We start from the raw sequence: 21,873 nt of genomic DNA, 5'->3' as shown, positions 1-21,873 counted from the left end.
ACGAGAAGAAGCGTTGGTGAGGATGATGCTGTACCACCCAAAGAAATCTTTAGGCAGTGTGGTATATTTTGTTCTGGCATAAACTGTTTGCAGTAGGAGGAGTTATTGGTATAATTCTATTATCAAAGTTTCTTTTTTACTTTTTACTTTTTAACCTGGTTGATACAGTCAAGAGAAAGAAAAATTGGAGCTGGGAGAAGACAGTGGTATGAGGTTCTCCTTCTGGCATTGTAAACATCAGGGTAGAAATAAGTAGTATCAAAAATGGGTCTAATTCAGTCCTTTCTCTCTTGTGGAAAGTGATGATTCCTCTAAAAGGCTTTAGCAAGAATTGGTCCAGTTAACTGGAAACAAAGAGGGGTATCCCACCGCGAAGGCTTTTCTAGTCGTTTGATGGGGATACCTCCAGTTGAATCCCCTTTTGATTAAATCAGGTCAGGTTTTGAAGGTTACTTGTCCATCCTCATGTTAGTGGAATATATTATATATAATATATATGCTGGCAAATCCACTTGATCTCCCTGTTGACAAACAGGACAGGGAGAGCTGGAGATAGATCCCTGGTAGATCTGAGAGCCAAGATTCAGCCAAACATCTTGGACGAGTTTGGAAGCTTGTTTCTTGTTTGGCTCATTTCCTCCTCCCTTCCCCCATTTCTCTGCAGCAGAAGCAGTGTTGAAGGGTGTGTTCTCTGTCTGGCAGGCTGTTGGAGGAGTCTCTGGCCTCAAATTACACAGCATGAGAACTCTGTGCATAAAATTAGCAGCAGAGTTCTGTGTATTAGACGCCAGGGAAAAATGTCACATTCAGCAGAACTCATAGGCGAGAGGTGGAACAGAAAGAACTGGAACGGGACATCCATCCCCCTCTACCTTTTACTGTTTTTCAGCAGGCATATCATAACCGTCTGTCTTGAAGCAAAGATTTTTTAGGTAGTAAATAGATGTTACTGTATATCTTAGTAATGGGGTGTTTGATCTTCTCTTTCCCCCTCACTTCACTTGCTCTTTTTCTTTTATTCTGGGGATTTCTTACATTTTGCCTTTTCACAAGGAAATCCGTTTTCACTCATGAAGGATTGCTATTGACATAGAGTTTTCTGCCCTTTCCACCTCCCGGTGGTCTGACTCCTGGTGAGAAACCCATCGTAATGGCACTACATTCAGATCGTGCAGCAGCTTATACATGTTGTTTCTAGTGAAATCTGGAAAACTAAATAAAGTGCTGGCAAGCAGGGCAAAGGCAGTAAAGCAGAGAGAAGCATCTATTCAAGGACTGGATTCTTCAGATGCTCTCACTAGCAGCTAGCTCATTCAGAAAAACTATTTCAGAACAGGACATGGTCTGAGGGTGTGTTTTGGCTCCTTACATCATAAAAGCAGTAAAATCCTTGCCACACTGGTGTTAGAATGCCCTGGAGCATATGCGTCAGAGAGGCTGCATTAGCATCTGTATGTGGAGGTGGATTGCCAAGAGACATTAATGTACACTTGCCTGAATTGTTTGGGGATGTACATGTACACACATACATTCGCTGTGTTGTCAGAGTGCCTTCATGAGTCAGAGTTATCAGGCAATGCTCTTTTTATGTATTCCTCTCCATTTATTCTCCATATTGATGTCTGTCCTGTGAGCTGGGCTGAGAAATCAATCCGTGGCTTAAAAAACAAAAAGGTATTTACAGCTGGATTAGTTAGCTGATGTATTTTGCAGCACAGCCTCAGATGTGACATCCTGTGGGGTAGGAAAGAGCAAGAGCATGTGAGGACAGGGAATTTCCTAAGCTGATGCCATCATCATATACTCATTTCTTGAAATCACAACTTCAAAGTGCCCCATTACCTTTGTTTGGCTCAGATTATTGAAGCAATCCTCAAGCAGGATAATGTATTCCCAGGTTAGATAGCGCCCTAGGGCAGAAAGCTATTCTTCAGTTTGTTTCATTCTTCTTTTCTGTAGTAGGGCTGGCCCATTTGCTACTGCTGTTTAATGTAAGTGATGGTTTAGCAACTGCATTCTTTTCTAAGGGTTTGGGAATAAGTTCTACTCAGCATCAGAGTATTGCTGGCACATTTTTGAAGAGCTACATTTTTGTGTTGTTTTCACCTTGCACTGTAGGTGATTTTGAGGGCAGGTGGGTTGCTAAGGATAATGGTTGCTGGAGTTTCTCACTTTTCACCTGACCTTCCTGAAGAATTATATCTCTATTAATCATTTTCCTCCTCACTCTCCCCCCATGAGAAAAGTATTACTGTCAGCACCATTTTATGGGTGGCAAAGCTGAGACATAAGTAATCACACAGGAAGCCGGTGGCTGAACTGAATGCAGTTAATAGTGAGGTCTCTTATTTAGACTCGGCTTCACATAACAAGGCAACCTTCTGCCTGCTGAGGTATGACAGACACAAACTCCACCCTTCCACACTTGGAATGGACAGACTGGTAGCTGACTTGGGATCAGGTTGCTCTTTGGTATGGTAATTGGGAGGCTCATTCCACAAGTTCATCTTTCAAGGAATAAAGGTTGAAGTAATGAACAGCCTCTATGTGAGGCAGCAGGTGAGACAAGCTGTAAGTATATGCTTGTGAGGAATACTTTGAAAATTACAGCATCTTGATAGTTACTGCCTCTGTATTTGCCGCTTGCCTGCCAATCCTAATCTCTAGGCCTCTTGCCCCCCAGTTTTATTAGGGAATATTGTCCCAAATTATGAACCATGAGCAAATGAGCCGTAAACTCTATATAATGAACAGACTGGGTATGTTTGACCAGAAAACTGTGTTGCTTTGAATATATCAGTGTAGCTTAAGTAGTACAACTCCCCTAGGGTAAAGACAATTAGACCAGTGTAAAAGTGCATATCCAAATATAGCTTAGTCCCAGATGGGGAGGTACCTTTGTACCAGTAATAACTAGGTCCACACCAAGGCACAGATTTATTTCCTTAACTTTAGGAACCTTAAGTGACAAAATTGCGAATATAGTTACTTTATAATTTATGTATATTCCAAGGAGACAGATAAAACCTTCAGAGCAGGAGTTGGCCCACTTGAGGTATGTTTTACTGGCCAGTGGTGCCTTGCTTTCCTCATTGTCAGTTCAGAGAACTTCCACTTAACTAAACACACTTATCTAAAGTTTCTAAGTTAAATAAAAGGAATTCGGTCCCAGGATTTCATCAAATGGATGGGGAAACTAAACTATTAGGAACAGTGTAAGGTGGTTTGAATATATCACTGCAGATTCTAGCAAATTCCAGCCCTATTCTGAGATTTGGGAAAATTCTGCAGATTTTTTTTTTTTGAGTAATTTTGACAAGTCTTTCAAACTTGTGAAACAGATGAAGTAGGATTTCCTTTGTCTTGAATAGCAGTAATTCCAACAGATTTTTGTCTCTCAAGATGGTTAGAAGACTAAACCACAAAGAGTCTTCTGCCGCAAAGGGTCACTGCTGCTATGTACTTAAAACTAGGTTTTAAGCTTCTGGAGGCATGGTTGTAGGCATAGGTCTCCCAGGAGTTCTTAGGTGGAGCTATCCTACTTCTTTGTCTGCAATGGCCGGTTACCAGATTTTGACATACGAGTCCACCTCCAGGCCACATCTGTCATACACGGTAGCAGTGGCAAGTTCTGCCTTATTTCTTCCCAGTTTGCCTCTTTTATTCTGGAAATTATATGCTATCTGGATGAAGAAATATTCTGTTGCTGTTCCTGAGCTTCCATTTTTCTCACTTAGTCTTGGGCATCAATAACCATCTGAGCTTTGCAAGAACAAAAAGTCCCATTGCTCATCAAGGAGAAGTTACTGTTCTGGTAAGACTTCCTCTAACTCTTCCAATCTCAAGTGATCTTACTATATCAGAGAGAAATCCTGTCTCTTTTTAAAAGATATTTAAAGGAAACACGTTTATTGTAAAGGAAGAATTGTTTTCCACAGAGAAGAAGATCATAATACTGCTTGTGATACTGCTCTGCAGAAGAAAAGCTAGTGAGATCTGGCTATGGCATCACGAACTAACAAAACACAGAGTGATACTGTTGAATGTCATTAAACAAAAAAAGTTGCTGTTCCTGTAACATTTGGTTCTGTAAAGATGTTTCATTTTGAGTAGCAATTTATTCGGGAAATGACACCATCAGTTTCACTGTCAGGACCAGTGGTAGATGCTGACCTTTAAATTTCTTTAGTTCGCGACAGATTCTTTAGTTGTGTTTATATCAGCAGGGCATGATCATAGTCCTCTTCTGCAAATGCCTACTAGTTAATTTTCACCCTAAACAACCAGTCACAAAAACTGTGTCCAGACTGAAATCCAAGGAAAAGTCCCATGTTGTATTTATCTCTGTGCTTTTTTTGCTCCCAGCACAATGTGTGACAGGGAGATATCCATGCATTCAGCCAGTATGGATTGAGCCATTATCTTGAGCCTTTCTTTGGGAGAAAAGGGATAGGTCTGTTTTCAGCCATACAGAAAGCATATATTGAAGAAAGAAGATCTCTTTGCTTACCACAGGACCAACTGCCTTCTGAGGATTTTGTAGCACTACCTGCTGAAGCGCACCAGAGATTACAGGGCAGACATGAGTAGCTTATTTTAGGTAGTTTTGTAAGAAAATTTCACAGAGCTGTAGTTTATTATTCATGTGCTGTTCTAATAATGCTTATGAGTTTAAACATGGCTGTATTTGAACATAAATACTGTAAAAGTGTCTTAAAGCATTTTGGAAAGCTGATGGTAACCATAGAAGCAAAATCTGTACAAGTATATAATATGAATGGAAAATGGAATATAGCCCCATGTCACTTTTCCCAAATTAGTATTATTAGTTGCAGCTGAGTCTCAAGCAACCACAAAAGACACTCAACTGCTAATGATGTATATGCTACAGAAACCAGTATTCCATATATCCTTTGAAAAAAATAGGTTGAGTGAAAGTATCTTGCAAGTGAACTCTGCTGTGTGTGTTTCTATTTGATATTCAGTTTCCTTGTAGTCATTGTTAAAATGATTTTCCTTTACACAGTAACCTGTGATGAGACCAGAAGCCTTTTAAGAATATTATTCTTGTTCACTTTTTCCTGTCACTAAACAAATCTGTTCTATAGCTGGCGACTGAACATAACTATGCAGCACTTTTCTAACATCAGGTGCATTAGAGAGAAGCCATTACTCTAGAGCGTGCACAGCCAAAACAATACAGCAGCTGCTGCCCTAGTAAACATGGTGTGTAGTGCTGTCATCAGAATTGATTCAGCTGAGTATTTTTGCTGTGTTCCTTTGATTTAACTTTTATTAGTTGTTCATGTTCCTTTTGTGATTTGGGACTACAGCCCCATTTTCTCATTAAAATTCCATGGTTGCTCTGGCTGTTTGCTTATAGCTGATACTCTCAGATTTCCAAGGTGCTATGTATCCTTGTACAAGTACTTTCTAACAACATGCGCATGAGACAGAAGGCCACAATTTCACAGCTCACAGGCATACATGGCCAAAACAATACAGCAGGCGGTCAGCTGCAAAAAGGTACGTAATGGTGTCAACATATGGTCATGATTCAGTCATCTGAGGATTCTCTGAGTGGTCTCCTTTAATTTATTTGTTAGTATTTCTTGCACCTGGATGCACTGCTTTCTCTTGCTCATTGAAAAGAATCGGTGCATAGTGCCATAATGACCATGCCGCCCATGGTATATGGATGGGTTTTCTCAAAACTGAGGACTGACCTTGTCAGCTGATGAAATGGGATACTTTCCTAATGCAGTCATATCTCTTGACATGGGTACTGTCATTATCGTATCAATTCTGTAATGGACATTTATTTCATCTGTGTATAATAAAGTAGTTATTTGAGCAGAGAGAGAATATGGGTTTGACTATGCTCAGGCCATTTTCTCAGCCCAAATAGAAGAACATGGCAAAGCAGTGTTTTAAATCTTAGTCTCTCGCAGCCTTGGTGAGCCCTCTCATCCATCGGTTATCCGCTATTCTGAGGTATGAATCTGTCTTTTTGTCAGGAAGGAAGGTCTTGGTTTAGTTCAGAGCAGGAAAATATTGCAGAATCAGAAACTTCCATAGAATCATAGAATACCAGGTTGGAAGGGACCTTAAGGGTCATCTCTCCCAAGCTTTTTAGGCAAAGCATGACTTACACGAAATGCCCCAGCACCCTGTCTAGCCAAACTTTAAATTTTCTAGAAGTGTCTAAGCCTTAGCAGGGTTAGCATTATTCTGGTACATTAGTATTTTTACTGGAGATAATCTCTAGTACAGAGTAGCGGAATTGAGGAGCTGCTTTCAATTTGTTTCACTTGGTTTACAGCAAAACAGTTGCATAGACAATTTGTCTGTGAGGTTGTTTGTCAACTTGTTCTTAAAAAGGCATATTTCCAGGTAAACAATGAGCAAATGTTTTTGCAACGTGTCATATCCTCTGTCTCTTAAAAGATGTACCTGCATGGTATCTAGGTTATCCTCCAGGAGATTTGAAAGGATTACAATATCCTTTTTATGATTTTCTTGTCAAAACTGTGATATGCATCAAAAACAAACAGTTACCTTAAAAACACCCCTCTGGCCTTTCTCTTTTACTTCTATTAAAGTTTGCCCAGTTCTTGTGCTTTCCACAATCTTATTTGTGTGTGTCAAGAGGGCCCCTCTGAATTTTCATGAGTTCATATATATTGATCTTGTGATTGAGTTCCAGACAAGGTGATCTGCTCCTTTACCTTCTGAATGTTAGGAGAAAGTGAGAGGATTGCAACTGGAAAACTCATTTATTGTCTCTCTCAATGCAAAGGAAAGAATAATGAGCCTGTCTTTAGGTTACATGAGGACTGCACATTTAGCAGGCCTAGTCAAGAATGTGGAATGCACAGCAGTGTGTGAAGGTCTGGGGAAATACTTACATCCAACACCGCCACTTACAACTCCTCTGTCAAGTCTGTGTGGGCAGCATAGAGTAGCAGATCACTCAGAAAATAAAGTTCAGAATTTTGTAGCTTCTCCTTTTCCTTTCTGATCAAAAAACACTATATCCCTTCTCAAGTTCTATGGTGGTGCCTTCTGTTATCCACAGGAAAGAGATGGGCGAAGAATTTACTTCATTAAAATGCAGTGAAATGAAGCCTAGCCTCGAGGCTGATGATGATTACAGTGGTAAATAGAGTTTTATTTTGAAGGATGCTGGTTGACTTTTGCTCCATTCAGATGGGAATTTTTGTGCTAAACAGCAGAAGGTGGTGAAAGAACCAAGTATGTATTGAACATGAAAATGAAAGAGAATCGAAGACTGAAATGGAGAGGCAAAGGTACTACACATGACAGCTTTTGACTAAGGCAGATAGGCTATGCTGCAACCTATGTGCAGTGTAAGGAAATGATGGTTCATTGTCACTTTCTTCCTTTTATTTTCATCTTGAAAGACTGTGAACTGATGTTATACAAACACTGTATCACTACCCTTTGTGTACAAGGCAGGGCAGTCAGGATTGTCTGTGGGAGAGCCATTGCGCTCTCTTTGTAGCTGGATTGTTTAGAGCACATGAAGCTGAAAAGGTGACTGCTCTTTCAAGGACTCAGGTCTTACATACTTGCATTGGTCCATCCTTCAAAGCTCGTTTCCTAGTCTCCTGTGCCTGATACTCTGGTACCTATGCGTTTGACAAGGCTGCATTTCCTGACCATGCTTTCTGTTCCCACTTTAAAATTTATTCTTTAGCTCCACCTCCTGGCTCTTGGTCCATGGAAAAGAGGATTCTCGGGAGTCACATAGCCTTGAGAAAGGATCATAGAACTGTAGACTCAACTAGGTTGGAAAAGACCTTTATGATCATCAAGTCCAACCTTTATCCCGGGACTGCCAGGTCCATCACTAAACCAGAAGTATTCATCCCAGTTTAGAAACATTAATGTAGAGGTGCATATGGGTACATTTTCTCTGGGACAAGTACCCTAACCCTAACCCTAACCCTAACCCTAACCCTAACCCTAACCCTAACCCTAACCCTAAACCAGAAGTATTCATCCCAGTTTAGAAACATTAATGTAGAGGTGCATATGGGTACATTTTCTCTGGGACAAAGCAGAATTGGTTGAGCCCACTCATTGGCTTTCCACAGAGGAAAATGAGTTGGTGAAGAAGTGGACAATGGAATATGTGGCTCATAGTTTCTGCTTTTTGTTGGGCTTTTGGTTTCTCAACCGTGGCAGTTTCAATACATGACAGACATCACAGAACAGTCTTTCTTTATAACTGTTTTCTCTCTTGTACTTCCTCAATCTCGTAGGGGTGGGGAAGTACGTAAGAAATCGTCTGACACTGAAACTTTAATAAAAGATCTCTGAGGCCTTGCAGTGGCCTGATTCACACAGGGAGAATTTCTTTGACTGTTCATCCTATTCAACCAAGAACTGCCAAGGAAGTGGAGGAGCAGGGCTCAGCCGTCTGGATTTGAGAAGCTGAAAACCATGTCTCTTCCCCGACAGCTGCGAGAAAAGAGGTAATATGTCTCTCCCTCCTTCCACCTCCCCACAAACCTCCATGTAACTGCTGCGATCTGGTCATTTAATTTGGATGCAAGCTTCTTCGACAGTTCTAAAAGACTTCTTGTTGTCATAGCTTCCATACTACTACACTGCTCAGTGTAGAGTAGACATTTCATTAAGGTGGAATCAACTTTCTTTCTGTGGGGAATATTCATCATGTAGGATAGTAGAGTAGTGGGTCATTGTCCTCTTTACAGCTGTAAACAGTTTCCCTTTTACTGGGGTTTGTGATATGAGGGTTTGTGATATGACTAATTATATCTCTTGATCTCCATAACCACATCCCTCTTCACAGTAAGTAGTAGTATTTATGGTGCTGTGGGTGGTGCCAATTCATGTCATTTTCCTTGTACAGCAAACTACTGCAAGACTTTGCATCATTACTTCAGCCTTCCAGACAGGCTACACAGTGTGGAAGCCCCTGCTTGGGATATTCTCTTAGCCGAATAAACTGAGCCAATCACTGTGTTTTTTGTATTATCAGAGTATTTAACATTATGTCAGCTTGGCATTTTTTAGATGATCCTTTTTAAAGTTTCTCTTTCTCTCTACCTCATTTATTATCCTTTTGTCCTTGTTGTTAATCCTTTTTACTTACGTGTTAGTATAAATACCACTCTAACAACATTGAGTTGTAAGATTGAAACAGAAGTGAATTTGTCTTCTATTCGTCAAAAATATTGTACCACAGGGAAAGTCCCAGAGGCAAATGCATCTGCCAATCCATGCTGTTTTACTGTGTGGACAGTATGGACAAGATACATGAAAGTGTGGTCATGTGGCTGCTCTTTAGGTATTCTTGCAGGGATCTGCTTCAAATCCTACTTCAAATCCAGTACTTTCTAGAATTTGCAAAGCTTATTCTAACCTATCATGTGTTCTTTCAAGTGTTTTTGACATTTTCAAACAAGTATTTTTGTGCTTGTTTCATGTTATCCGCTGTGACTGGGAAGCCTCACTGTAAATATTTGCTAGGCTACCCATTCTTTTTTCAAAGCCTCTCTAAGAGTCTGCTTTACTGTGATGTTTGCAGGAAAACTTGACATTTTGATAGCTGGTGCAGGCAACACTGGTTATGATATAGAACAATACTATGTCTTTGTTTCTTTGCCTTTTTTCTGTTTGTGCTTATCCTTCCCTTGTTTCTTATGTGTATAAGTCACACTATATGCATCTTACACCCAAAGTATAAGGTTTTTAGGATTTAGCTTTGTGCTGTCAGTTTCTACAGCACCTAGCGCAACAAGCTCTTTTCTCAGAACTGTTTTCTATTTGCTGCAGTAATAATAACAGCATAAATCATGGATATAATGATCTCCATAGAATAAGAGATACTGCTGCAGAGTTATTATCCTAAGTCTACTAGATGCTGAAGGAATGATTAAGAATGCATCCATGGTTGATCACATTTCTCAGGAAAATCTTACCAGCTCTAATGTTTCTTTTGTAGTCCTGCTACTCCAGCAAGCCTAGGAACAATAGGGGTGCTTTTCAGGCTTGATGAATCTTCACAGTGGCCACTGGCCAGGTTGGACAGGGCTTAGAGCAACTTGGTCTAGTGGAAGTTGTCCCTGCCCATGACAGGGGACTGGAATTGGATAATCTTTGAAGTACATTCCAACCCAAACCATTCTGTGATTCTGTGACGTATGCTGAAAGTACAGAAACTTGACATTTCAAGATCAGACCTCCACAGGAAGAGAATGACGCTACAGGTTTCTATCTTTTGGTTTTGACACTAGACAATGTGATGATGCTTAGCTATCTTTGCTCTGTATGGCATAGAGACCTCCAGAGGCTAATGTCAGAATGAGTAACCTAAATATTTTGCTCTTGCTTCACAGTGATTTTGACCAGCTTCCAGATGATGTACCTGTTTCAGCTAACATTGCAGATATTGAAGAGAAGAAAGGTTTTTCTAGTTACTACGTAAGAAGGAAGATTTATTCTGTCTCTATATGTCCTCATCTGTGTCTGGTGTGGCTATGGGAAGCGAAATGCAATTAATCTGGCGTAGTTGCTTTTTGGCATGAATAGTTACGTGTGGAGAACTTCTCAGTGCTTCTTTTTTCTGGCATGGAGGTTAGTCTATTACAGATTTAGTCTAAAAATTTATTGTCTGGGTGAAATGAGACTGGGGTATCCTCTAACATTGCTTGTTTTCTGCATTCTTACCTAATTTATGATTCATTTCCTGTTAGAGTGCTGTACCTTTTGTGAAGATAGAGAGAAAGGAATTCAAAGAGGGTAGAAGGGGAAGGTCTTGTTTTCATTATCCTATGGTACTGGTAAGTTAGGATGCTTCCATCTCTGCAGATAGTGGTGTATTAGTAGTCACGAAAAAGCACACAGGGGGAGAATAGTAGGGAAAAGCACTTGGAGATTTTCTGAAGAGGGGTTTTTGAGAAGACCAGCGCAGTCTGACTTCTGCAGGGTATGCTGCTTTTGCTGGAGATATTGCTCATAAAACCTTCCCACTGCAGTATGCATGCACTACATTCTGAATGTAGTGATGCTTGGTTGCTCTGTCTTTATGTTTTCTGAAGGATCTGGCTGCAATGTGACTCAGAGGTCAGTGTATGGAAATCACAGGCCTCTTTAGAGCAAAGCAATTTTGGCAAGAGATAAGAAGATAGTGGTTGGAGGAGGTCAGGCTGTATTTTCTGAAATTGTGTGCTTTGAAGTCAAGATGAAGTATGAATGCCTTCTTCTCTGCAAATCAATTCACTTACATGTCTGTGTATTGAGTTAGGTGCCCAAAGCATCCTGATGTAAAATATCTGTGTTTACCTCCCTAATACATTTTGTTTGTCACTGTGGGAAGGTGTGTAAGCATAAAGCATCATCTTGTTATTTCAGGTTTCCTTTTAAGATTATGTAACAGAAAGCCGTCACAGGGACGTGATCCATGGGAATGCTCACATACACCACACTGTTTGGTGCTAACTTGTTATTTTCTAATACTTAAGTCTGCTTAATACTTAACGGCTTGCTTTGCACTCTGCCCCTGAGACAAGATTTCCACTACTGAAGCACTGATCTTATGTTCCTAATGTATGCCTCACTTTAATTTGCTAAGTATTTATAAGTATGAACATTAGCCTGAATCCCTCTTCTCTGTTTCAGCTGTTTGTCATTGAAGTAAAGGTTAAAGGTGGTGGCAGATACCTGATTTTCCGACGCTATCGTCAGTTCTATGCTCTTCACACCAAACTAGAGGAGAAGTATGGAGCAGAAAGCAAAAATAGCCCTTTTACCTGCACACTCCCCATACTGCCAGGTAAGCTGTCAGCACCAAGTCTGTGCATGATTAGGAGCTTTATCAGCCCTAGGCTGTTCTAAAGAGGAGCACGTTGTATAGAAGTAGTTGTGACAAGGAACGAGTTCCCAGCTGTGGATGCTGGAGAAGTCAAGCTCTATTTGCAGTCCCTCCACTTGGAGTAAAATTCATTTAGAAACCTAAAATCCTCTAGAAAAATACATATTTTCCTGGAGATCCTACTTTCTCCTGATTGCTTCATCTCTCTGACAGCCTCAGACAACAGGTTTTGCTTTGTTTGGGTTTTTTTTTGTTTTGCGTTTTTTTCTTCAATAACTGTCACAGGTTTTATATTTTCCAGGAAAAGTTTATGTTGGGGTCAAAAAGGAAATTGCTGAGAATAGGATTCCTATCCTAAATGCCTACATGAAGGTAAGACTTCATCTTAAGGCAGAGACTGTACTACGTGCTGCAGACACTTACTTACCCCCTGAAATCAGCTAAGAGACAGTTTTGTATCGTAGGTATCTGCTAGGTATCTGCTTCTCTGTGTATTGCTTTTCCTGAAAACACAGCATCCATACAGCAGGAAAACTTGCAGTCCTATTCCCCAGATTGTTCAGATTGCAGGATCTGCTGGAGTATGCAGTTTAAAGGCTCACTCCTTGCCTTCATATATAGGAACACATCCCTATAACACTCCCCTCTGCCCAAACAAACAAGACCCACCCAAACCAAAAAAACAAACCAAAACCCAAGGATATATGAAGAAATGGTGAATCTCCAGGTATTGTGTGAATGTGGAGTTGGTATGTGCACCTAAGGGACTCGGAGAGTAGCTTGGGCTGCTGGGTGTACCTGCTCTACAGTGAAGACACAGTCAGTAACATTGCGGGGAGAAATTCTTTGTGGGCAGGTTAACTGAAAACCTGACTTTAAATCAGTAAAAGTCTTAAGCACTGGCCAAGACTTCCAGTACTTGCCTTCTTTCCACAGTCATTCATGTTCTGAAGGAAACATGAGGGCAATTTACCCCTTCTGCAGTAAATCAGGCACAAAAAGAGTGAAGCAATAGATTGGCCAACTCCAGGAGTAAACAGGAGAAACTGTCAGCAGTTCAGCCACATCCTGCTGCGTGAGAAGGGAGAGGAGGGAGATTTCTGGCAGTAATTAATATCCTTCATGATCCCGTAGGTCAGAAAGGCATATTTGTCACATGTAAGTGAATAGAGAACTGGTCTCCCCCACTCTTACATTCTGCTTCCTACTTGCTCTTGGCACAGAACCTACTCTGCCTACCCGTTTGGGTGTTGATGGATGAAGAGGTACGGCTGTTCTTCTACCACTCAACCTTTGATAGTGAACAGGTGCCTCACAGACTGAGGCGGCTTCGCCCACGGACACGCCGAATGTAAGTGATTGACATGTTTTTTCAGCACTGCTTGACGTAAGAGATGCTGCCCAGTTTTGGGGGGGACGAGAGAGATGAGTGTCACCATTGTGCTTCCCATGAAGTTCTAATATGGGGATCTTTGTGCTGGAGTGAACACGGGATATTTCTTGTTTTCAGTAACCTCAAATATTTAAAGTGTATGAGGTACTTTGCAGTAAAGGAAAATTCCAAAATGAGCTTATAACTTGCTTGTAAAAAAATGCTGCTCACCTCTGTCTGTTGCTAATTCCTTACTGGTCATATCTATTGTAATGTACAGAATATACAGGCCAAGCTTATGGACATAGGTTTGCACCACTGAAGTTGATGTGAATTTTGACACTGAGTTCAGTGAGATCTGGTTCAGACACTAAATGAAACGGAATGTTTCATTTTTCCTGTCCTTTGTCTAAACAGGGTCCTGTCCTACATAGCAGCATTGACACCCCTTTGGAGAACTGCTAAGAAGACATCATTACCCTTCTGTCAAATTAATTTTCCTTTCAACATAGCAAAATTGACCAGCTTCTTTTACACTTAAACAGTGCAAAACCTGCATGAATGTCTGCATTCCTGGATGTCTGCATGATTGCAGAGATTGAACCGAATGCCATAAATGCTAGAAACAGGGATGCCTATAAGGCAGAGTAGGGGTGCTGAGCAGTGCTGTAAAAGAGAGGTACAGGATACTGACTGTATTGGAAATTCCATCTGTTCTCAGCAGCAGACATTCTTAGATTGCTGCTGCTCTGCACTAAAACTGAGAGAACTAGGGCAGTGTTGTTGCATCCATATTTATTTACTTCAGTGCTGCACATAGATTCTCATGCAGGTTCTCCAGTGATCTAAGGCTTGCCTGCCTCTTAAATAACGAAAATGCAGACACTGCACTACTGACCATGTAGTATTTTTGATGACTAGAAAGACATATTTACCTCCCTGCTGTCTCCTTTCTTTGCAGTAAAAGCATTTCACCTCAAGTGCCTGTTTTTGATCGCATGGCAGCTCCACGGGCTGAGGTGAGTGCTCTGCACAATCTACCATCGGATAGGAGATTAAACTCTGTTTTACTTTGGTATCTTATCGATCAAGTTCCTTTTCTAATTAAAGCCTGGGGAAAGAACGGAAAGTGAAAGCGACACAGGAAAGCTATCGATTTTAACAACGGGATGAAACAAAGCATGAAAGAAGTGTTCTGTTCCTCCTTACCTGAGTAATAAGAAGGTCCATAGTGAAGTTAGAAAGACAAGAGGTTCAAAACTGAGAGACATACACACCTTACTGCCAAGTGGTTCACGTGGAAATACTGATACCTATAAATTAAATTTAAAACAAGCATAAACTTCAGTCTCATTGACTTCAGATTGTGTTTAAAAGCTTTGCAGGTGAAGCGTCTTAGTATTTTCTGTAACAGACGTGTTCTACTGAAAAGTGCCTATACCCTTGTCTTTTGCTGCATATTATCATGGGGTTAAGCATGTGGAACTGCTTTGTAACCAGTACTTGTCTGAGCATATTTTTTCTTCTTGGAACATGTGGCTTTGCCATATAAGATTAAAAAAAACCCCATGCAAGTGGTTTGAGAGTTGTTGGGTTTGGTCTTTTTTGTCATACACTGAGTATGGCAGGTCTTGGATCAGTCATATCTCTTAGGTTTTGTATGTTAATTTGTTAATAGTGAATATGCCTACCAAAACATTTCAATAGATGGAAAAAGGCTTTTGAAAGCACTATTAAGTAGACATATGAACTCCTGGCACAACAGTAGCCATTGTCTTTTCTGTTAAAACTCTTGGCATTAACAAGCCCTAAAGAACCATGTCAACACAGACTAAAGAACACCGTGTCATTTTTGCTCATTTAAGAGCATTTAAATGGCTACTGTGCTCTCTAAGGACAATGGGGGAGATACGCATTTTTCATGACTTGGCATTATTCAAGAGCAGCTTCTTAGGTTGGCAGCATGTGCTTACCTCCTTTTTCTAAGTTTTTCCCTAAAGGGGGCATCTAAGTGCTATGCTGACTACAAGTCAGTTTCCCAGCCTCCCCCAAACCTCCCAGTTCAGCATACAGGCCTGAAAGCTGGATGTAAAAGGAACTCTTAGTTACTCTTAAATTAGGACACAACACCACAACAGTTCTGCAATATTTTTTGTGTGATATTTGGCAGCAAATCTGAAAGCTGTAAAACAGCAACCAGAAATAATATATATGTTTCTAATTCTCAGGATTTCATGTTTTCAAGTTCTCAGTTGTCTTCAGCACTGTTGACTTGCTCTTTTGTCAGTTGTCTTCACCTACGTTGTCTTGCTCCTTTGTCAGTTGTCTTCAGCTATGTTGGTTTAAGTGCTCTTAAGTGTTTTCAACATCTTTATTTATTTCTCTGGTGCTCAGTGTCCTGCCACTTTAAGAATCTGAGCATGTATCTCTCTCAGAGCCATGTTTATCCTAGTGCTTTCATTATGTCTTCAAAGCATTTTTGTGTGTGCTGAGTAGAAGAAATTGTGAGAACTGCAGGCTACAATCATATATATATGACCTTACCTCAAGAAATTCATCTGTGATGACAAAGTGCATACTATTGTGCTGGTTTATGGTCTCACCTCAAGAACAGAGCAGAAAGAATGATTCATTTTTGTAATTCTGTGAATTAATAATTCCATCATTATTACTTTCTATAGGCACTGTTTGATTTTTCTGGAACCAGTAAACTGGAACTCAGCTTCAAGAAGGGAGACTTGATCTATCTGCTCAGCAGAGTAAACAAAGACTGGTTGGAGGTAAGACTGCAGTAGCGGCACTGAATTATCAGCATACCTTGAAATATATGAATAGAAAGGGCTTGGCTAGTCCTTGGGTCCTGCCTCCCCCTTTCAAGGAAAAACTGTACTGTAATCAGGTCTTCCTGTTAAGAATGAATCCTTGACTCCAAATTTGAAATTGCTTCCTTCCTTGGTTGTATTTAGCTTACAGATTTTCTGCCCTCTAGGCTTCACTTTTTATTTGCATTTGCTTCTGCTGGAATGTTTTTAAATTCTTTGGAAGTGATTAGAACACAAAAAGGCCACAGAAAGGAGATGGAAACTCCGTTTCAGTGATTAATTGGTTTCTTGCCTGAGGGTGAGTTGCAGTATACTTCATGCTTCATACCACAATGCACATCAGTCTGATTACAGAGAACTTGGGCAATGCAACAGTCTTCCGAAAAAGGATGCTGAGAACATACTGTGTGTTTGCTGATATGATATCTCTGCTTGCTTGAATACCACAGCCTTCGTTAGTAACCATCTGACTTGAATTTTTTACACACTGTTTCACTCCCCCAACTTCTATTTGACTAAACAATTGTAGAATCTTTTTGTATGGATGCCATCAGGTCACTTCCATAGCCTTTTTTATTTTTTTTCTTTATTATAGTAGGAAAAAAATCTTCCTGTTGTTTCCATGGAAATTAATTGGATTCCAGAATTTATTGTATGTGGCCAATATTGCATGGTTTTCTTTGTTCTAACACTACCTATCGTTTCAGGGAGCAGCTGGTGATGCCACTGGGATTTTTCCCCGTGCTTTTGTGAAGATCATAAAAGATTTACCACAGGAGGAAGACACAGTTAATAAAGTTCGCTGTTATTACCATGATGAGATGATGAGCACTATCAGGTAATAAGAAGATAGTTTTCCAGTTTACTGCTGAAGAAATTACATCAATTCTCTTTTCATGATATGTGATGAGTAGATTTGGTCTTGTTACAGGGATATCTCAGTGGAAGAAGATCTGAGCAGTATTCCATCATTCAGAGATCTCATGGAATTGATGAGGTACAATGCAAGAAGTTAGTTGTATATTTAATATCATTTAAATATTTGTCAAGTTCCTTCCAGTCCTACATTTCCCACATGATACTTACTCATCACCATGTTTTGGTTGGGAAATACATTTTAAGGGTCCTAAAGAAGCTATACTTTGACCTGGCCCAGGGCTATCTGTGCAGATACTAGTCTGCCTTGGGGCTGTAAGTATTTATGGAATGCCACACAGTTCTAACTCAATTATGCTGGGTAGAAGTTTCCATTTCTTGTTCTAATATCAGAGCCATACCCCCATACAAGAAACTTTTGTCTAATGTACTTCTTCAGGATGCAGAAAACCACCTCCGACACCTGATGAACTAGTGTTAAACTAGGTCGATCTAGTGTTGAACATCAAAATATTAGAACATCAAATATTAGTAATGGAATACCCGCACTAATATTCTTCCATTCTGTAACCTGCTCTCCTGTCAAAAAAACCTCAACCATAAGTAGGCAAAAGTGGTTAGTGAGTATAGTCAACTCTTATGTATAGCAGTTTTATCAAACTTGCAGATTAATTGCACCATGCACGTGGTGTTACTGGGAATGGTCCTTGATTCTGTCAGATTTCTTAGTTTAAACACTGCACAGCACGAATGAGGCTGTATGAATGATTTCTAGTACTAGCTGTACCAAGAATGCCAAGACAACCAAGGCTTTGTGTGGCTTTTAGCAGAATTAATTAGGTTGCCAGTATATTGTTTATTATGTAGATTTCCCAGGCATTCCTTGATTTCTGGAGATCAATCCATTTCTTTTCTACCAGGCACGAGTTTGACCGAGATGACATTGTTTTGAATTACCGGGACCTTGATGGTGATCTGATTCGGTTGCTCTCCGATCAGGATATTGAACTCATGGTGTCTCAGAGCAGAAGCAGGCCATCTGAGAAGCATTTCTTCCCTTGGAAGTTGCACATCACTCACAAAGATGACTTGGGTGTTTACAACACTAGTCCAGAAATAGGTGCTACTCAAATAGTAAGAGAAACGTAAGTGCTGTATAGAGATGGTCCAGCAGGTAGCTGTACAGTCCTTCTGTAATCCCTCGCTGCAGGCAGTTTCCTTTAACAAGCCTTTGAAGTGATCTTGAAAAGAGCAATTTTTAGTAATATATTACCTTTCAATGTAAAATCTGTACTTAGTTAGCTTCTTCAGCTTTTTACAACTCCTCTGAAATAGAAACATCTAAAGAAAGACCAGAGAAAGTGAGGAACGGAAACATAAAATCACTGGCCATATTCACAAAGCACATGAATGCAATAGAGGTTTAGTGTCCTGAGCCCCAAGATCTGCTCTAATCTCTATTCTCACTCATAGAGCTGATGAATAGTCCAGAATGTCTTCATAACCTTTTTTTCTAGCCTGCCATAACTTTCATTTCACTTGCTGGTATGAAGGTTTGTGTGCCAGTGCTTAGGAATGGGTAAGTATTCCTGTCATGTGGAAGCCTGACTGGGCATTCAGGGTTAGTTCTGGAAGCATCAAGAAAACTTCTTCATATTTCAGTGAAGAAATTGCAGCCCACCTTTGCCTTCTTCTTTCTGTTGACCAGTATTCTGAATTCTGTGAATCAAACCTAGTGCACCTGCGGTGTTCTTCTTGGACCTTTTGGTAATTGTATAGACTACTTATTTCTGCATTCTGAGGAAATCTGTGTGATGCCCGTTCAAATAACAAGTTATTCTCTCCTATCTTCTGCTTTCTGACACCTCATTGCCAAATAGAACCAACAAGAAATTACTGTATCAGATGCTTCAACAAATAAAGTTAGCTATGAGATTATTTTAGCAGTTGCTATTAAAAAGGGTTTATTTTGGGGGAGGGGGGAATGAAATAATTTACTTTTTATTATTATTTTATTATTTTAATTTTTTTTTTTCCTTGAAAATGACATAATTCTGAAAAAGAGTTTGAAAGTTGCTAATTCATGTTTCTTTAAGGAGGAGTTCATTATTGAAACTATATATATACATATATTTCTTTAATGGTCATGCAACTAAAATATTTTGTTCTTGAACAAATTTACTACTGCTTGTAAGAATTCCAAGTAATGTATGCTTTACATAAATTGTTTGATACACAAAACACTGTACTTTAAAACCACCATGCAGTTCTGGTGTTAAAAAGATGCCACCAAATATAAATGTAATCAGTAAAAGATTAGTTAAAAGAGTCTTCAAACACCATGCTTTGGACTTGACTGTTAGTTTATGAGGCATTAAGCTACAATTCCTCATTAAAAGAAAATCTTTGTCCTTCACCTGCTGCTCAGATTTGTACAGATGGAAGCAAAGATTAACAAGTATCTGAAGGTACTGAGAAACAGGTAACTAATGATGCATGGATACTGCATGCATCAACCCACGCCTCCCAGAACTGACAAAATAATGTTTTCTCTTCTTAGATGTAACCTGTAATACTACCAGGTAACATCTTCAACAACAACAAAAGTATTTAAGGTGACTTACCCATTAAACTTGTCTTTTCTTCCTGATGTACATAAACTTATTTATACATATAACCTTCAATAGTCTATTATTTGTAGCCCTGCATTTATGCATGTAAGTGTTTTGGAAATAAAGGAAAGAGTTTATATTTAAAGATAAGTGTATAATCTGTTATACTGGGTACCATAAATCATTTCTTACTTGACACTTCATTAAGTGCATAGTTCTAGCAGTATAACAGTCCTGTACTGGCTTGTATAAGAAAATGCACTCTCCAAAGGGCTGTAAGATGTACTGTAGGCCACATCTGCAGGGCAGGGGGGCCCAAGACTGTTGGTTGATATTCAAGTATCACCTGCTACAAGCTCAGGAGTGCTGCATCCCAACTAGAAGGAAGTGCAGCAGGAGGGCCAGGAGACCTCCTTGGATGGATAAGGAGCTGCTGAGGAAAATTCAAAGGGAAAAAGAGGCTTATAAAAAATGGAAGCAAGGACAGGCGGCCTGGGTAGAGTACAGGGATGTTGTCCGGGAAGCTAGGGACCAGGTTAGGAAGGCTAAGGCCCAGTTAGAATTAAACCTAGCCAGGGATGTTAAGAATAACAGGAAGGGATTCTGCAGGTACGTAGCAAACAAAAAACAGACTAGGGACAACATAGGCCCCCTGAGGAAGCTTTCGGGAGAACTGGCTACGCAGGATTTGGAGAAGGCTGAGGTTCTGAATGACTTCTTTGCCTCGGTCTTTACTGCAAAGGCTCTGACCGCACCACTTAGAAGGTAGACGCAGGGACTGTGAGAATGAAGACCTTGGGCCCACTGTAGGAGAGGATCTGGTTCGAGTCCATCTTATAAATCTGAACGCGCACAAGTCCGTGGGACCTGATGGAATCCATCCGCGGGTCCTGAAGGAGCTGGCGAATGAAGTTGCAAAGGCACTGGCCATCGTATTTGAAAAATCATGGCAGTCAGGTGAAGTGCCCGACGACTGCAAAAAGGGAAATATAACCCCCATTTTCAAGAAGGGGAAAATGGAAGACCCGGGGAATTACAGACCAGTCAGTCTCACCTCTGTGCCTGGTAAAATCTTGGAGCACATTCTCCTGGAAGGCATGCTAAGGCACACGAAAAACAACAAGGTGCTTGGTGACAGCCAGCATGGCTTCACTAAGGGGAAATCCTGCCTGACCAATTTGGTGGCCTTCAATGATGGGGCTACAGAACTGATGGACAGGGGTAGGGCAGTTGATGTCATCTACCTGGACTTGTGCAAAGCATTCAACACTGTCCCACACGACATCCTTTTCTCTAAATTGGAGAGACATCAATTTGATGGATGGACCACTCGGTGGATAAAGAACTGGCTGGACGGCCGCACACAAAGAGTTGTGGTCAATGGCTCGATGTTTGGCTGGAGACCGGTAACGAGTGGTGTCCCTCAGGGATCGGTGTTGGGACCAGTCTTGTTCAACATCTTCATCGCTGACATGGACAGTGGGATTGAGTGCGCCCTCAGCAAGTTTGCCGATGACGCCAAGCTGTGTGGTTCGGTTGATACACTGGAGGGAAGGGATGCCATCCAGAGGGAACTTGACACGCTTGTGAGGTGGGCTGATGCCAACCTTATGAACTTCAACCACGACAAGTGCAAGGTCCTACACCTGGGTCGGAGCAATCCCAGGCACAGCTACAGATTGGGCAGAGAAGAGATTCAGAGCGGCCCTGCAGAGAAGGACTTGGGGGTGCTGGTCGATGAGAAAATGAACATGAGCTGGCAGTGTGCGCTCACAGCCCAGAAAGCCAACCGTATCCTGGGCTGCATCAAAAGGAGCGTGACCAGCAGGTTGAAGGAGGTGATCCTGCCCCTCTACTCTGCTCTTGTGAGACCTCACCTGGAGTATTGTGTGCAGTTCTGGTGTCCTCAACATAAAAAGGACATGGAACTGCTGGAACAAGTCCAGAGGAGGGCCACGAGGATGATCAGGGGACTGGAGCACCTCCCGTATGAAGACAGGCTGAGGAAGTTGGGGCTGTTCAGCCTGGAGAAGAGAAGGCTGCGTGGGGACCTCATAGCAGCCTTCCAGTATCTGAAGGGGGCCTATAGGGATGCTGGGGCGGGACTCTTCGTCAGGGACTGTAGTGACAGGACAAGGGGTAATGGGTTAAAACTTAAACAGGGGAAGTTTAGATTGGATATAAGGAGGAAATTCTTTCCTGTTAGGGTGGTGAGACACTGGAATGGGTTGCCCAGGGAGGTTGTGAGTGCTCCATCCCTGGTGGTGTTCAAGGCCAGGTTGGATGAAGCCTTGTGTGGGATGGTTTAGTGTGAGGTGTCCCTGC

General features: G+C 41.0%; 1 protein-coding gene across 1 annotated transcript; it reads left to right on the top strand.

Moving 5' to 3' along the window:
- Positions 1–8,267: 8,267 nt before the first annotated feature.
- On the top strand, positions 8,268–19,706 carry NCF4 (neutrophil cytosolic factor 4). The gene is made up of 10 exons (XM_065679060.1): positions 8,268–8,501; positions 10,392–10,476; positions 11,674–11,827; positions 12,168–12,238; positions 13,090–13,217; positions 14,200–14,257; positions 15,920–16,018; positions 16,768–16,898; positions 16,992–17,057; positions 17,857–19,706. The coding sequence occupies exons 1-10, from the start codon at positions 8,470–8,472 to the stop codon at positions 18,083–18,085; spliced, it is 1,053 nt and encodes a 350-aa protein (XP_065535132.1). The 5' UTR covers positions 8,268–8,469; the 3' UTR covers positions 18,086–19,706.
- Positions 19,707–21,873: the final 2,167 nt, after the last annotated feature.

The sequence above is a fragment of the Lathamus discolor genome, chromosome 1 (genome assembly GCF_037157495.1).
Source record: "Lathamus discolor isolate bLatDis1 chromosome 1, bLatDis1.hap1, whole genome shotgun sequence".
NCBI lineage: Eukaryota > Metazoa > Chordata > Aves > Psittaciformes > Psittacidae > Lathamus > Lathamus discolor.
This window is presented reverse-complemented; position numbering and strand designations above follow the sequence as displayed.

What these genes read in the sequence shown, in the direction of transcription:
- NCF4 (XM_065679060.1), top strand. Translation starts at nt 8,470, where the DNA reads ATGTCTCTTCCCCGACAGCTGCGAGAAAAGAG. An exon ending in TGGCAGCTCCACGGGCTGAG is followed by an intron (nt 14,258 to 15,919) that starts GTGAGTGCTCTG and finishes TACTTTCTATAG; the next exon opens with GCACTGTTTGATTTTTCTGG. An exon ending in TAAACAAAGACTGGTTGGAG is followed by an intron (nt 16,019 to 16,767) that starts GTAAGACTGCAG and finishes CTATCGTTTCAG; the next exon opens with GGAGCAGCTGGTGATGCCAC.